At 40.1% G+C, this 17,491-nt stretch overlaps 1 protein-coding gene across 2 annotated transcripts in view; it reads right to left on the reverse strand.

Moving 5' to 3' along the window:
• TENM2 (teneurin transmembrane protein 2) overlaps positions 1–17,491 on the reverse strand; it is an 828,204-nt gene that overhangs the window by 18,693 nt on the left and 792,020 nt on the right. Inside the window, exons 20-25 of one of the 2 annotated variants that reach the window (XM_026660851.1) lie at positions 16,918–16,938; positions 12,148–12,380; positions 10,315–10,469; positions 8,901–9,775; positions 2,796–2,971; positions 24–259 (exon numbers count right to left, since the gene is read on the reverse strand). In XM_026660851.1, coding sequence (XP_026516636.1) covers positions 24–259; positions 2,796–2,971; positions 8,901–9,775; positions 10,315–10,469; positions 12,148–12,380; positions 16,918–16,938 — 1,696 coding nt within the window. The remainder of the gene's footprint in view (positions 1–23; positions 260–2,795; positions 2,972–8,900; positions 9,776–10,314; positions 10,470–12,147; positions 12,381–16,917; positions 16,939–17,491) is intronic. The other variant, XM_026660852.1, reaches the window with a different exon arrangement.

Here is a 17,491-nt window from a genome sequence, read left to right on the forward strand (position 1 = left end):
TTGTAACAGTGAGTTCCACTTACCCTGAGCTTTCTTCCGAACACCGTCACTTTGCCTTTTATCTGTTCTTTTCTCAGGCGCCACTCAATTGAATTTAAGCCATTTTCCATTGGCAGGGAAATATTACATCGTCCTATGGTAGGGGTCACAGTACCAGCCAGGACGTGAGGTTCACTATGGAAGCTAATACTCATTCCATTGGCATACATCACTCTCAAAGTGCCATTATTACAGAGCTGGTAGCTATTCCTCACTTGGTCTAGTAAAATAATAAAAAACAATATTTAGCTACTTTAGTCATAAAGAGAAGATAGCACCAACTTAATAGGTTTTCATGGTACTTCCATTGATGTCAAATGAAGTCTGCCTGCGTTGTGCTATGGTAGATATTACCAATGTTATTGACTTATGTAAAGAACAATGGTATTAATGTTGCTAGCCTGCAGAGGTGCTATAGTTTATACTGTTGTTTTCCATTTACCATATATACTCGATCATAAGCCGGTTCATTTATAAGCCAACCCGCCCAAGATGGATAAGTAAAAATGGAAAATTTTTATGACCTGTTCATAAGCCAACCCTATAATTCAGGGGTCAGCAAACTTTGGCTCCCAGGCCATCAGGATAAGCCGCTGGCGGGCCGAGATGGTTTGTTTACCTCGAGCATCCACAGGCACGGAGATAACCTAAGTAAACAAAGTGTCCTGGCGCACCAGTTGCTTATCCTGACTGGCCGGGACAGCAACTGGTGGGGAAATTTTTGGGGGCAGAGAAGCTGGGGGTCAGGGGAATAACCCCTGTGACCACCTCCCACATGACCCCACCCCTAGCCCGGGACCCCCACATTCTCCCCATCCCATCCCTTCCCACCTTATCTGGGGAGGGCCAGGGGAGGATGTCTCTGGCCTGGCTGGAGCTGCTCCGGCAGGCTGGGCAGCGCGGCTGTAGCGTGCTCCGGCGGGCCAGACCGGGTAGCGCTGCCGCAGCATGTTCCAGCAGGCTGGGCCGGGCGGCACGGCCACAGCCTGCTCTGAGGGGTGGAGCCGAGTGGCACAGCTGCAGCCTGCCAGCCCCGGAGCTGAAGCTGCTTCGGAGGATGGGGGGAGAGCAGTGTGGCCAAAAGCGGAGAGACTCTGGCCCCATCTCTTCCTTCTGTCTCTGGTGGCTGTGCTGCCTCTCCTTGCTCCCTCTGTTGAGGGGAGGGGCTGTGTCCCACCTCTCCCTCTCTATACCCATTCATAAGCCGACCCCCTTCTCTGGTGCTTCCCTTTTTTACTAAAAAAATTCGGCTTATGAACGAGTATATATGGTACTCTGAATTGTAAATCAAAACATATACTGACGTATATCAGCTCCATAATTTATGTTGATGCATTTCTAAAATGAGCAAAACCCAGGGGAAAATTATATTTTTTAACTGAACTGTGGGATGAATAACAAGCCTATTAAACACTGTGATGTAAAAAGAGACCATTGGAATCTTTTGTCAGAAGTGAACAACTAATCCCTTCTTCTTTTTCAGTCTTTTAAAAACTGCCCTCCCGGCAGATACACAGCACAGTGTTATAGATTAGTTTTAAATCCCAAAGGTGTGATATCCCAACAATACAAGCTGGCAGACACAATCCTTTATGTGTGTATGTGTCATTCTTTATCCGACAATAAAGAAGCTAGGCTAGCCAATCAGATGTCTGGCCTTTTCGCTTACTGATAAAAGTTATAAAAATAAAACTGTACTTTTATAGCCATGTTATTCTCTGACTGGTTGACACAGCCAGCTCTATTCTGTAAGACAATCAGAATGGAGCTTTTCAGTACTTCAGTTGTGCGCAGCTCACCAAAGCATCAATATCCATTTGACAAAAGGACAGCATCTACATAATTAATCATTTGGTATAACAGAAATAAAATCATTGGAACAGGAGGTGTCAGAGGATAATAGTCTATAAATGTTGACATTTATATGTCAGAAGGAGACTATTGTCCTGTGACAATGTTCTTATTCCAGTGACATTATCTCTTAATTAAAAAAACATCATCCACTAAACTCCTTTCAATCTATCTTCGGTAACTGTGACTGTTTACACTGTGTCATATACAATGTTTGGGCCATGTCAGAAAGTTTCACACAAAGGAACAGTTAACCATTTTATTGCTGATCTCTTCTGTGGTATGCCAGCTGTGGCAGCATTCTCTGACGTGGTAATGTTGCATTGAAAACATGGTGGTTTTTTTTGTCATGGCATCAGAAAAGGGCCTGATCCTGCATTTTACTCAAATGAGCAGTTCCATTAACTTGAAAGAATTAAATTAGATAAATCAGGGCGACAGGTCTGGCGGGCTGATCTCATCAAGTTACACTATGATTAAAAACTGCCTACACCTTGTATCAGCTAGGATTTTACAGTGAGATAGTTTATACAAGTTCATTACGTCACTGTAAAGAATCTACCTTTTTGTCCCTAAAGTCATAGCCAATGTTGCATTGGAGTGCAATGCACTCTGAATGTGGGTAAAGTAAACCTGGCATGAAAGGCATCAGCAGAGCCAATTTACAACAGGTAATGATCATATTGTATTTGACTCAACTAGGATAGACAAAACTTCCCCTGCCTGTCCTGAGGTACTGCCATTTTCACAGAGTATGTATGGGAGTTTCCTCCAAGAACCTTATGGTATTTTTTTTCCTGCTCAAAAGCGCACTTATGATATGAATCTTTTGAGAACGGCTCCCTTAAAGTACTAGGGAGATATTGGTGTTTGTGTCTAAAGCACTGAAAAGTACACTCTTGTACCTTGAACCACTGTATAGGAAGCCTCCACAGAGGAGAGATTGGTAATGACTGTTACATCATCATCCCGGTTGGAATTCTCTATATCGATGGTAATAGATTTTTCCATTTCCCGGTGAAGGCTGGTCACCACTCCAGTGGGACGTGTTACATTGGTCAAGCGTCCTTCGTGGTCATAGCTAATAGATAAATTAATGAGAGCAAAATAAGCATGTGTATAATTATAGTCTTCATTTAGTCGACATTATTAATGCAGCAGCTTCTTGCTAAAATATGGCATGAAACAGATCTTGATCTTTTAGAACATTTTGAGTCGCTCAATACGCTGTATTTGTAAACAATCTATGGTTGTGAATTAAGGTTTTTCTAGACAAATTCTGGTCTCTATTGCACCAATTGAGTTAGTCTGGATTTACAACGTTGACACTGAGAACAGCATTAGGCCCAGAATCAATACATATTTTAATATCTGCAAGCCACTACAACTGGATTAGCTACGGAAAAATCATGCCTCTGTAATCTGTTAGAATTCTTTGCCAACAAGATATTGGATAAGAGAGAATTAGTTGATGTAATTTGTGAAAGGCTTTTCGAAAGTCCAGAAAAAGTCCTTCACAAGAGGCTATTAAGAAAAAGAAGTACTCATAAAATTCTGCCACAAATCAGCTAAGAAACAGAAAATAAAGAGCAAAAAAAAAAAGGGGGGGGGGCAATTTTCAGTTTGGTGAAAGGTTAACGGTAGGGTGCCCCCAAAAGTCTGTATCAGGCTGCGCCAGTGTGGACTAATATGTTTACCAATTATCAAAAAAGGGACAGAACAAGGAGGTGGTGAAATCTGCAGAAGACAAAATTATTTAGATTAAGACTAAAAAAGTCCATGAAGAACTTTGAAGTGATCTCAGAGCTAGGTGAATGCACAGCACAATGGCAGGTGAAATTTACCGTTAAATACAAGATAATTCAAATTGGAAAGAATAATCTGAACAACTCATACACATTGCTGGGGTTTAAATTAATGCAAGAAAAGGAACTGGGCATCACTGTGGACAGCTCACTGAACATCTCTGCTCAAAGTGGAATGGAATAGAAAATATTCCTATGCCATTTATATAAATCAGAGGTATGCCCTTGCATGGGACACAGTTCAGTTTGGATCACCCTATCTTGAAAAACATGTAGCAGAAATGGAAGGGATGAAAATTACTAGAAACATGAAACAAGTATCATAAAAAGAGTGACTGAAGAGACTGGGACTGTTTAATTTAAGGGGGGATATGCTAGAGGTATACAAAATCATTGTATAAATGATACATATAAATTGTACCCATCAATATATAGAGAAGTTAAATAGGACAATCTTACTTACTCCTGTCCCAATAGAAAAACAGAATTTTAACGAAACTCCAGGCAGCACAGTTAGAACTGACAAAAGGAAATACTTCCCCCCCCCCCCCCCCCCACAATGTATAATGACCCTGTGGAACTGCTTCCACTTATAAACAGCTGGTGGAGGCCACTCTCTGAAACAGAATTCTGGACTGCTCTGATTTGGTAAGGCAATTCCTATGTTCCTAAAATGAAGTCCCAGGGTGAAATCCTGGCTCCACTGAAGTTAATGGGCATTCTACCACTGATGTCAGTGGGTCCAGGATTTTGCCCCATGTTGTACCTACAATATTGCCCAGGAGGGAATGTAAGTAGCAGAGTTAATGAGGTGTGGGTGAGACCAAGAGCTACCCTGGAAATAGGGACATCATTGATTTTGCATAGGGCAGTTGATGAAAGCTTCCTTAATGGGTGATGCTGGTGGCTCATAAACTGATTTCCTGGAGTTGGGCAGCAGACAGATATAATGCATTTATTAAACAATGACTATGATGGAGCAGGACATTTCCTGGGAAATGATGAGTGCCTGGGAGAAGTTAGTACCTAAGACTCAGCTGGGAGACATTAATCTTCAGGAAATGCTCTGACCCGGAGTTGTTATTACCACTGCAACATGACAAGAGGGGAAAGGTGAATGGATCCTTTTTTTATTTTATTTTTTGGTTAATAGGTTAAGTAGATTCAGTTGGCAAGTACTGGGTTTTCCAAAGATTTAATGCGCTGTGATTATCCAAGCATTTAGTCTCAAACATCTCTCAACATACATATTCAGGTTATAAATAATATTTTGAAAGAAGACTTTATCCTTTCACCATTTTTGCCACATTGTTTGCAGGCCTCTCAAATTGTCCCAGGTATTGTTGATTACATTGTGCATCCCTTCTGCGTCTTTGTGCCAATATTCTATTCTGTATTCTATACAGAATTCTTATAATGTGTCCATTGCGCTAACATCTGAGCACCTAAATACCCTGTACACTCTTTAAGGCCTGCGTTCTGACCTTTAGAAGTTTAAAATATGCAACTGCTTGACAGCCTGTAGAAAGGATTTAGCTAGGTTGGTTTCAGATATGAAGCACAATAAAGGTATAACCGCAGCTTTTGCGCTAATGTGGAGATAGGCAAGGTGTATATTCACATACATTTAAATAGATCCTTATTCTGTGCCTTATAAAAACAAGTCTGATTCAAGGGAAAACTTCATCACTTTCTTGGGATACTCCAAAGGTCAAGTGGGATATTATCAGGGACCACTTCAAAGATCTATTCCTCATGCCCCAAAAACAAGTTTAAATTATCTTATGTGAACCTGCTGTCAGCTGTTGTATTACTCATGAGCCTTGACTGTTCATAATGTGAATTAAGTGCATTAAAAAAAATAATTATGTAAAGCTTTTGGCAGATATAGGTTGCACAAAAACCAATGATGCCAAATAAGGCAGCATTGTATTTCAATAGGGCAATTGTTATGTTATGTTACTTTTTAGAAGATTTTTATGTGTGGTCATTTCACAACTCCACTATCCTACTACGATAAGGGGGACTCATTATCTGTATTTGAATGTGAGGATGTAATGATGTTGGAGGTAACACATATTGCCTTTACAGAGGGCAGACTTGATGATCCAATAGATTTTTCCATCTTTAATTGCTATGATCCTATATTTACCAAAACAATTGCAGCAATGATAGAGAGAGAGAGTTATCTCTCTGGAAATACTTCACACATTCAATCTAAAATGTAAACGAATACAGTGTGCTGTGTCGACAGGGATTCTCCTATATTTTATTTAACTATTACTTACCGTCTCATTAACAAAACAGCTTTGTGCTGGGATGGACTCAGGATGTTAAAGAGTCACAGTAAATTGGCTACCCACGATCAGCTCCAACTACATGACTCTATTTATCTTTTGTCACATTTTTCCATATGGAGAATTTGCATCTTACACACTGGGTTAAGTTTCGCCCTTTGCACGTTGTTTCCCACACACTTGGTATAACGCACATTCTTCTTGTAACTAAAAATGCCCCAGAGACACAGACAGCTTTGTGGATGGCATACTACAGATGTTTTGTAACCTAGACAGAGCTGATCATGTGGCTCTGTTCTTTAATTACATGAAAGAAACTTGGGCTGCAAGGGTATAGAATATGATCAGGGTGCTAATGCATATACAACTGGTGACATTCTAGACGAACAGAAAGCATAACCTTTCTTGTCTCCTGGCTATATATTGTTATACATAGTACTTAGCCCAGCTGCAATACTTACTTGCAAAACAGAGGAGATAATTAGCTACTATCTATCCTTTCTCAAACATACTAATTTACTAATCTAGTGCTTAATCCTGTACTACTTAGTACCAGGCATACTAGTACGTGGTGCTTAGCACCAGGAATAGTCCCACTGAGAGCACCTAGCAATTTTATGAACACTGAAAAAATAACATCTAATACTTTCAAGATGCATGTCAGCACATCACAGAACATGCAAGTCATATTTCCACTTTAGTAGTCCGAGAAAACTTATCAGACATTTTCCTGTGAAATCACGCCAAGATACTGTCTCAATCATGACTTATAATTACCCTTAGGTAAATCAATATTGTAATTTTGAATTTTTTGTAATTTAAAAAAATAATGATTTCTAATGATCATTTTTTTAAAATAAGTTTTTGTAGTTTGTAATTATTCTAAATTATTGTAATATTGCCATTTTATTCATCTAAATCTGTGCACTTGTAATTATTTTGTATCCATTCATTAAAATATGTGCTGTTTGATTTAAAGTGTACTTTCTAGGAAACAAACTAGTTGCTACTGCCTGTGAACTTTGAACTATTGATAATCAATAACAACTAAGTAAAGGTCTATCTAAAATCCCATGCACATCTCCTCATCAGGATGTTTCACAAAAGTCAGATACAGTTAAAAATTTGATTCAGTGATCAGTATTTAGCATTCTCTTGGGCCTCAGTAATGTAATTAATTAAATATCTGACATATGTTAAAGAAACAGGCCTTTATGTGTTAAAGATAACAATTATGCAGCTTTATCTATAACACGAATAGGCAACCTATGGCACACGTGCCAAAGGCGGCATGTGAGCTGATTTTCAGTGGCACTCACACTGCCCGGGTCCTGGCCACCGGTCTGGGGGCCTCTGCATTTTAATTTAATTTTAAATGAAGCTTCTTAAACATTTTAAAAACCTTATTTACTTTACATACAACAATAGTTTAGTTATATATTATAGACTTATAGAAAGAGACCTTCTAAAAACATTAAAATGTATGACTGGCACACAAAACCTTAAATTAGAGTGAATAAATGAAGACTTTGACACACCACTTCTGAAAGGTTGCCCGACCGCTGATCTATAAGACAGATGTTCAAATTAGTGGTCAAATTATACAGTGACCACCAGGTGGCACTGTCTTTCTTTTTTTATAAACCAAACACAAACACAGATAATGCTGATGTGCATTGATAATTCAGTTATTTTTCCAGCTACATCAACCAGTTACTTATGTTCAGGTATTGTTTTTGTTTTATTTTCTTACAAAAAGTCAGCAGTGTTTAAGTAGTAGACGACAATATGATGCTTTGGCACATGTTAGAGGTGCAAACCTATTGCTCAGAGGACAATCTTAGAAAAACAAATCTAGGTCCAGTCACTTGTAAATAAAGCTTGACAAATATTGTCCAAGTCTAACTTGGAAAAAATAACTACTAAATGTATCACTAATTAAGTGTTTCATCAAAATTCTCACACTCTAGATAGACAGTCTTGCCATAGTTAAAAGCCAAAATATTCACTTTTACATATTCAGCACATAGAGCGCTACTTATTTAGGAAACCCTCTTGTTGCCAAGTAAATTACAATAATACTATTAAGGACAAGATAATTGTTAGAGAAAATCTGGTTTGCTTTTCCAGCTTTTTAATATACCTAGGCACTTTATCTCTGATCCATTTCAGTTAAAGAGGAAATTCTGTCTTTTTTTAATCTACCTGCTCATGAAAACCAATGTGCTTTTGGGCTATCTACAAATTATATAAGTCACACTGGGGTCTTACAGATACCTTGGGATCTAATTTCCTCAGCTATCTCAAGAATGAGCAATCAGTAAAATTAATCAACACTTTATCTCCTATATGTAATATGGGTCCAATATCCTGACATTTGAACAGCAAGACTTGTAATTTCAGTTCCAAAAGAAACTAATATTGAAATCTCTTGACAGAGGCAGCCCTGTGGGGTGTAGCCACAAATTATTGTGTTGTGAACTGGGCAGACCAGCTTGGAGAAGGGGACTTCTTTGCACTCCCACTTACGGCAAAGAAAGCTGGGCCCAATCCTGCAAACAGCAGTGTAAATGCAAGTTACTGATCCTGCAAGGTGCTAGCAATTTGCTGGGAGGTGGAGGAGCTCCCTCACCATCCATACTCTGCACTGGGACTTTAGAGTGCTCAGCAGCTCACAGGACGCATCCATCTCAGGCCCTTATGCAAGGACACCGCAAGACTGTTATAGTTAACAAAATCACACACGTGGCTCCAGTACCCTATTACATCAAGATTTAAAGGCCTGATTCAATGTTCATTGAAGCCAAAAGAAAGACTACCATTGATTTCAATGGGCATTATATTAGGCCCTAACCATGCTCACTTGAAAGAGAAATGCATACTCAACAAATTTAAAAAACTTGCTTACTCATAAAAGGTCGTCCACCCTGTTTCATCACTCTTTGTCGCCAAGAGCCCACTATTTCCATTGTAAGTCATTAATCCAAGTTCCAGGGTCTGGGTAGACACTACCTTGAGTCCACCATTTGTGCCGACAGCCAGTGTGACAATCTGATTGTCGGGCATCAGGAAATGGCGTGGCATTCCATTGTTATCCCGACGAATTTTTAAGGAGTTACCATTGTTATCGATCACCTCTGTGACATCGTTATCGGCGCTGTAGCTGAAATTATACAGATACTCTCCGGTAACAAGACTGAGGGTGTACTGGTGGATGCCATCAGCATTGAAGACGTATAGCTCCTGTTCTCCTGGAGAAGCTGCCTCGTACTGGTTGACAGAGTTAAGAACGGGCCTGTTTTTACTAACAGCCCTAATGCGGATATTTCCAAGGTCAGCTATGTAGATAGTGCCGTCTGGTGCCACAGCTAAGGAGGACGGGGAGTTTAAGATGGCGTCAGTGGCATAAGCATCATCCCCAGAATAGCAATTACAGTTGACATCATTTTTGCAGTCACAGTCTGAAGCTGCCCCGGCTAGGAGGCAGATCTCTCCATTGGTGGTTACCTGACGTAGTCGATTAATTTTTTTCTCATCTGTCTCACTGATATAAAGGACTCCTGTGTGTGAGATGGCAATTGCACTGGCTGACTCCAGCGCAGAGTGGATGGCCAGTTTGCTAAGGGAGTAGTCTATCCCAGGAACCTGACAGTGCATGGGACGTCCAGCGATGATGCTAACCTGGTGGTTTTCTGTGATCCGTAAAATGACGTTGTTCTCCAGGACATAAAGCGAGTTATCCATGGGATTGACAGCAAGATCAGTTGGCCACTCCAGCCGCACCTATGAACCACACGATAATTCATTATTATTGTATAACTCACACCAAAGAAATAAATTGTTTTCAACACATAACAATTATATGTGAAACGGCAGCAAATTAGTCAATGGTTTAACAGAGTAAATCATGGAACTAAGTGCTCTACTTAATACTTGCATGTACAAATTAAAGCTATGGACAGTGCTAACTTTGGTTAATTATGTATCTGTTGCAAAGGACTGAATGCTACATTACTGAAAGTCTACAGCAAGTACAGAAAAATAAAAGGCAATTATACAATAACTTCCATTATCTCAAACTTATTTCTCTATAACTGTGTAAATAACTTGTATTAACCACTGCAAGAGGGTAGGTTCATTCTTTTCAGTAACTAATTATATAAGCTGTTATCCTGCCCTGCATAATGTCATCAATACCCTCTAAATTCTTTTTCAGACGAGTCTAACATACTGTATTTTCTACAGAGAATGGCCAGGCAATTATCCAAAGTAAATAGCCATCTGTTGTATGGCACATACACAAAGAGGAAGTAAAACTCTACCTGGGTGACATCCATGCTGGAATCACAGCTTAGTGGTCGAACAGCAGTTAGGTCATTAGAGCCCAGCAGAGTTGATATAATTCCATTCTGATCAACTTTCCGAATCATAGTGGCATCAACAAAATACATGAGCCCGTACTTATCCACTGCAATTCCTACAGGTTTGCAAAATAAGCAACAATCAGTGCTCTGGTCTCATGCTTTATTGATAAGTTTATTCCAAATATGGATGGTTACAAGGTGCTGCTTTTTTGTTCATCCCCATTTTTTCAGGCCTTCAGCCATTGACGCTGCAGTCCAGATCCTCAGCTAAATCAATGTACCTCCATTGAAGTCAATGGAACTATGCTGACTTATCCTGTGGTTTTTTAACAAGTCAACCTTAATCTTGAATCTTGCATTAACTCATTAATTTGACTTATGCTCTTTTCTGCCTCTGTATAAAGAAACTTGAAACTATTTTTTTTTAAAGAAAGATTTTTCTCCTTGATTCTTACATGAAACATTCAGATTTCATTTCTCCTGGAAGACTCTATGTGTAATTCGAGAACTTGTAGGTTTTGACCCCATAGACATAATCAAAAATAACTGAGAGTGGAAGTGGTTTTCACTCAGGATGTTTTAAAATTCTTTGAGCTCCATTCCTGCCAACACTCAGGCCTGGTCTACAGTCAGAAATTAGGTTGGTATAACTACATAACTCGGGGTGTAAAAAATCCACACCTATGAGCATTGCAGTTAAATTGACCTAACCCCGCTGTAGACAGTGCTAGGTTGATGGGAGAATTCTCTCGTTAACGTAGCTAGCACCTCTCAGAGAGCTGGAGTAACTATGCTGATGGGAGCAGCCCTCTCACTGACTTAGGAAACATCTTCACTGAAACATAGGGGGAGGGATAGCTCAGTAGTTTGAGCACTGGCCTGCTAAACCCAGGGTTGTGAGTTCAATCCTTGAGGGGGCCACTTAGGGACCCGGGGCAAAAATCTGTTGGGGGATTGGTCCTGCTTTGAGCAGGGGGTTGGACTAGATGACCTCCTAAGGTCCCTGCCAACTCTGATATTCTAAGTGCTACAGCAGCCCCAGTGTTTTAAATGTAGACAAGCCCTTACACATGTGCTTAACTTTACACATGCCAGTAGTCCCATTGCATTCTCTCAGGCTACTCGTGAAAATTTAAGCAACTGTGTAAGTGCTTACAGAGTAAGAGCCTTTGTGGGGGGTTTTCTATTTGGTTTTAACAACACCTACTTAACGCAAATAATTGAAAGAAAAACTCTCTTTGCTAACAACTCGACAAACTCACCCTCTTAATTAGAGGGCTCCAAAACCACCGATTTCAGTGCTCCAAGCAAAATAGTGAAAACAAGACTATATTCCTGATTACATTTGAGATGAAAAAAAAACTTAAAAATTCCCCAAAATCCTTTATGGCTCCTTACTATAAATTATAAAGAAGCTTAAAAAGACAGATCCATTTTTTCCCATTTGTAGGAATAGGCTAATGAACATCAGAACTGAAATTAAGAAAAATACTACAGCAGGCATCCCTCCTCTTCTCCAAAAAGGCTTGTGTTTCAAACAATGGTGTTTTCTCCTGTCTGCAAGTTTCCTTTTAGGAGGAAGCCCTATTCAGTGAAATCTCCTTTTGCAGCAAACAGTGAAGGGGTAATAAAGTTTGCTTTAACTAAAGCATGAACACTTGCCAATCCGCTGTGATTAAAGCACAGAATAAAAATTACCAAGCAAGTAGTGATTTAATTACTAGAGAATTATATCCAGATCCAGCCTAGCCTCAGACAATTGCTTTCTCCAGTCTCTTTTACTTCCTTTACCTCGAGGGCTCATTAGGGTTGCGTCCACTGCCTTCCCTCCATCTCCACATCTGGCTTCATCAAATGGCAGACACTGCTCTCCAGTCCCTGCCACCACTTCAGAGTTACCGGCCAGGTCTTTTGCACCAGTGAGGGATTTGACTCGGTAAATTCGTCGGCTGTTGGTGTCTGATACGTACAGTGAACCCGAAACGGGATCCACAGCCAGGTAGTATTTGTGGGCAGGGTTGTTGCTTTAGGAGGGAAAAACAGAAAACAGAGATGGCTGAGCAAACTAAAAACATCCTAGACCTTTTGGCCGTAGACAGTTATCTGCCACTTAAAGAACTGGAAAGAACAGTTTGACATCTTAATATTCTGAGGGATCTGAGTTACTTCCATTTAAGGACTTTGTTATACTTTCCTATTGAAACCCTTTATTTCCCACAGTGCTGATATATTACTGCTTCATTTGGGCACAATTCTTTTAAAAATACATTAGCTACAAGCTCTACAAATGGCTTGGCTTGTGTGCAACATGAAGCAAAGAGAAGAAAAAAAGGAATGAAAAATAGATAATGTGTCTGGGTTCTGATTACAGACTGGTCAGTATTTTCTGAAGAGTGTGGAGCTTGCCCCCCCTTCTTAAAATCACTTTCTTGCAAAAGGCCCTTCCCTCCTCCCACTGTTATCCCTGTATGCTTGCCAGAAAGATGACTAGCCCCTGAGTTAGATGGATAAATCTGGCATTTAGTATTCCTGAATGTTAAGTATCAACGGTTGCATGCTCAGAAGGATTAGTACTGAAAAAGTGAGACAGTGGAAGTGCCTTGCTTATAGAGTGAAGCTCTAAACCCACCACCAACTGGGCTGAATTCTGCACTGTGTTGAACCAATGTGCTGAGGAGACACTTTTTTCCAGTGTGTACTATCACATCTCTTTATTATTCCTTTGCCAGGGACTGTTTCCATAAAGCAAGTGTTTAATGTATTGAAGTAAACTAGTAAAGAACATTAGATTCTTCATTCAGCACTCCTATAATAAGTTGAGAAGGAGGAAAGATGCTGCTATACTCTGATTTGGAAGCAGGGAGTAGTTGGAGGTACCTGCTCGAGGCCAAATCTCTTTGGTTCATCTCTAACTGTTGTCATTATTGTACTTCCCTTGAAATCTCAGGAATGAGATCAAAGCACCAGCCTCTGAGTCATGAAAACTCTGACACCAAATTCATGAGGTCTTACATAAGTAGAAAGTAGGTGCATAACAAATTTATCCTTAAACCAAGTTTGTTCTCATTTGTTCTTAAAATAGTATACGAAGTTGGCCATGTAACTAAAATCAGAGAGAGCCCAAGTATTTGCCTTTTACCTGGGCTACTCTGCAGTGACTAGTCATGATTTGTTATAAAAGTGGATGCTCAGATGTATTGCTATATCTCTAATGAAACTATAATTTTTGACAGCTTATCAAATTCTGGAACTATTTTAACAAACCATCTGCAAATTGTGAAATTTCAGTCAGCCATTAACACATATAAGTAGAGCTGGAGCAGAGGAACAAGATGGATTCACTTTAATGTGTTTTTAAACAAGATCTCTATTATATTTACTAGTCTTGTGAGTCTATGGTGACCTTATTTAAGGTCAATGGAGATTTTAAAAGTGTGGAGGACAAATGAGGACAGCAAGAGAAAAGGCAGGTTACTTACCAGTAAATGGAGTCATTTGCCTCCAAAGATCCACACTCCTGGATTCATATGGCAAAAGTGCACAACTCCAAGAGTGAGGATATGTCAAGGCAAGTTATGATGGAGAAAATAAGCCATTTCTTCATTAGACTCTCACTGGAAATATAGCCACTGGCACCTTCTGCAGATGGATTATCAGCAGTACACAGACAACTGTGCATATGTGAGGACAGCCAGATTTTGGGGAGTGAGGAGGGACAGAGAAAACACTCTCTATTGTAATCCTCCTTCTCTGCAACAGACTGACACTGCCTGTAATATGGCATGATTCTGAGTCAATAGCACATTCTGCACTTTGCTCAAAAACAGTAGATTCTGGAAAGGAGATTGATTTGGCTGAAATTAAATGGGAAGAGGTAATACCATCTGCAGAAGACTCAAAGGACCATAAAAATGAAGAGATGGAAGTACAATAAATAAATAGAAAATACTTGGCAGTTTTATCCCATGCAATGTTCTCAAAGCCCTTTACAAAGATGGGTAAGTACTGTTATATCCATTTCACAGAGGAGGAAACTGAGGCACAGAGCAATTAGGTGACTTGTGCAGTGAGATCAGTGGAACAGTTGGGATTAGAACTCAATCTCTCAGTCCTTTGTCTTGTCTTCTACAGCATAATGCCTTCCCACCAGGTCATCTCATCACCTCCTCTCCCTTCCTCTTTCCTCACCAAAAAATATTTAACTGAATTTTCTATCTTTGCTTTGGATAAGTGCTAGGTTCAAGGAAAAGCCCTTAAGATGTTGACTTTAGCTAACAGGACCTCTTAGCTTTCCAACAGATAAACATCCAGGCTTGTTAGTTAAAAAAAAAGTTTTAAATGTTGTTTTGATGCTTCCCCCTCTTTCATGCTGTTAGACATGCTTCCCTTTAACACTGAAGAGCAGGTTTTGTCACCATACTCACTTTGAGTAGTACCTCACTCTGCAAGTAGGTCCTACTGAAATCGAGGGGAAGTAAGGTATCAAGCACTGCAAGGTAGGGTGGCAGACTCTAGCCCACAGAGGGTGCCTTCTGGTCCTCTTCCTCTCTATCTTTCTTATGCAGTCATCAATATATACACTGAGCTCACCGCCCCTCCCTGCCATCAGAATTCCATTCAGGCTATGATCATGATGCAGTGATCTCATTCAGAGCATTCATTATCATTTGTTTCAGCAACTCATTGGCACAGATGCAGACCTGTTATATATGTGTTTGCTCTCCATTGTGAGCCGAACAAGGGCAGAGAGGGTGTGAGCCTATCCACCAAACTCAGCAGCAAGCTCACAAGATATTAGGGGCTTTTTTCTCCAAGTTTGATAATGGGGCAAATCAAATTTGGCAGATGGAAACTGATCTAAAATGATGCACCTTCATTACGCCCACAAAGAGCTAATGGCTTATTTTCTCAAATACAGACATGACATACTGTATATACTGTATTGGAGAAATAAAGAGTTCCCAAACTAGCATTTGACTGGCTAAGCAGCTTTGGCCTCTCCCTTTGCCATTAAAAAAATCCCTTTCATTCTTTATTAGATTTACATGAAGGCAGGGAACGTATCCTTTGTTTAAAAAGGTTTTTAATAAAATAATCAGTATTGCTTGGAGATACTCTACTACAAGGCCTCATCTCTTAGCGCTTACTAGTGAACATAACACTTAGTACTATGAGGTCAATGAGACTCAGCCTGTTGGGAAGCAGGGGAAGGAGTTGGCGTAGGCAGGAGTGGGTCTTAGAGTCTGATTCTCCACTCACTTACACCAGAGTAACTCCATTCACTTCACTTATTTCTTCGATTTAAATACTAAGGAAAGCTGCCATACACAAAGCTCTAAGCGTCCTAACAATTAGTCAGATTTACAACTGCAACTAATAGCCACCCGCCAGCACAAATAATTATACAAATAATGAATTGACTCAGCCTCCCTCTTGATCTACTCCATTGTGAGAGGGGAATCACACCGTTAGGCCACGTATACTGGGCTCAGGAGAGATGGGGAACCATCAGACTATGATCCTCAAGGGACCATACACCATCTGGGGATTGCAGAACTCTTCATATGCTGACCACTCTCCTTGTTTTACTCCTCCTCTCCTCTCAACTGGGGATTGTGAGGAAGAAGGCACAGGGGCTGGCTATGCCAGCTGTACAACTGCTGGGGACACCTGGCTAGTGGGTTTAGTGTTTATGTGGTACAAAAAGAATTTTCCCTTTAATGCCTATGAACTAGAACTCTGTTCACGGCCTGGCTACACGGCTGCTTAAGTCGCTGTAAGTTATGTCACTCAGGGGGTGTGAAAAAATCACCCTGGAGCGACGTAGCTTACACTGACCTAACGTGGTGTCTACTCTGTGCTATGTCAATGGGAGACGCTCTCCCACCGGCTTACCTTCTGCCTCTCGGGGAGGTGGAGTACTGAAGTTGCTGGGAAAGCGCTTTGCCATCGACTTATCATGTCTTCACCAGACCCACTAAATCGATGCCACTGCATTGATCCCAGCAGCGCCAATTTTGCTTGCCAGTTTAGACAAGCCCTTAGAAATGGATTCTAAACTCCAGTTAAACTAACTAATCAATTATATAACCAGACCACCACATTGTTAATAGTCAGTCAATAGAAAGAAAGAAAGAAAGAAAATCCAGAAAAAATTATTAATGAGTTGAAAATGAGTTTTTGACCCATTTCCAGTTCATTAGTGCCTTTGTGAACCCTGTCCAGCATTTTCAAAAGCTACTGCTGTAGTTTGCTTCAACTGTTTAGACCAATTACAGACCGCAGGGAGAAATGCTTATGTAAAAGTTAACTTTGGGTTCATTATACTTGCATTCCACTAGAAATTCCTAATTACTGTCAGAACTTATTTGGTTTCTTTTTGACTGCATTTCATAATTGCTAACGTTTATCATATTCATAACACACAATTAGCACATAAAAATGTTACTATATTTGGTACATGAAAAACATTATGTTACACAAGAAGCACAACACAAAAAGCAAACACAGTGAAGCAAACAAACTGTATCAAATTATATGGGAAAGAGCTTTTGGTCTTACCTATGTTTAAACTCTTTATTTCTTTATAGAAAGGGAACAAAAGGAAAAAAAAGAACAAACAGTTAGCTGAAGAATAGATGGTAAAGCATACATAGCATTTTGTTTTTATTTTACAAAAGGACACAAGAGAGGAAATCTCTCTTCAGCTCTAGCCTTAGGTTGGTTTTGGGATGAAGCACGCCAGGGGGTGTTGTAATCACCAGATAGTTCCCTGCTATGATACCCTCCCTCCAGGCATATTTTGCAAGACACTTTCTGGATCATTGAAATAATCACTATGTGGAAAAATGTTCATCTTGTGTGCTGAGAGAGAGGGGGGAAGAAGGTGGCAGTTTACCACATGGAACAGTGGGCTTAGCGGAGAGGTGTGGTTAATATACAGTGAAACCGGCACTAGGATCACTTCTAACAGTTGAAAGCAAACACTTTAAACTACCCAAAAGTAGTTTCCAAAAGGAATTTTTTTTAACCTTTAGACCAATTTCTACTAAGCAACACATTTTCCCCCTTTGGTCCCTGTGGTAGTTGCTTAAAGCAGGTTTGACTGTAAATGTAGCCATTGATCAAGAAACTC

Source organism: Terrapene carolina, unplaced genomic scaffold (assembly GCF_002925995.2).
Source record: "Terrapene carolina triunguis isolate 2854851 unplaced genomic scaffold, T_m_triunguis-2.0 Scaffold838, whole genome shotgun sequence".
NCBI lineage: Eukaryota > Metazoa > Chordata > Testudines > Emydidae > Terrapene > Terrapene triunguis.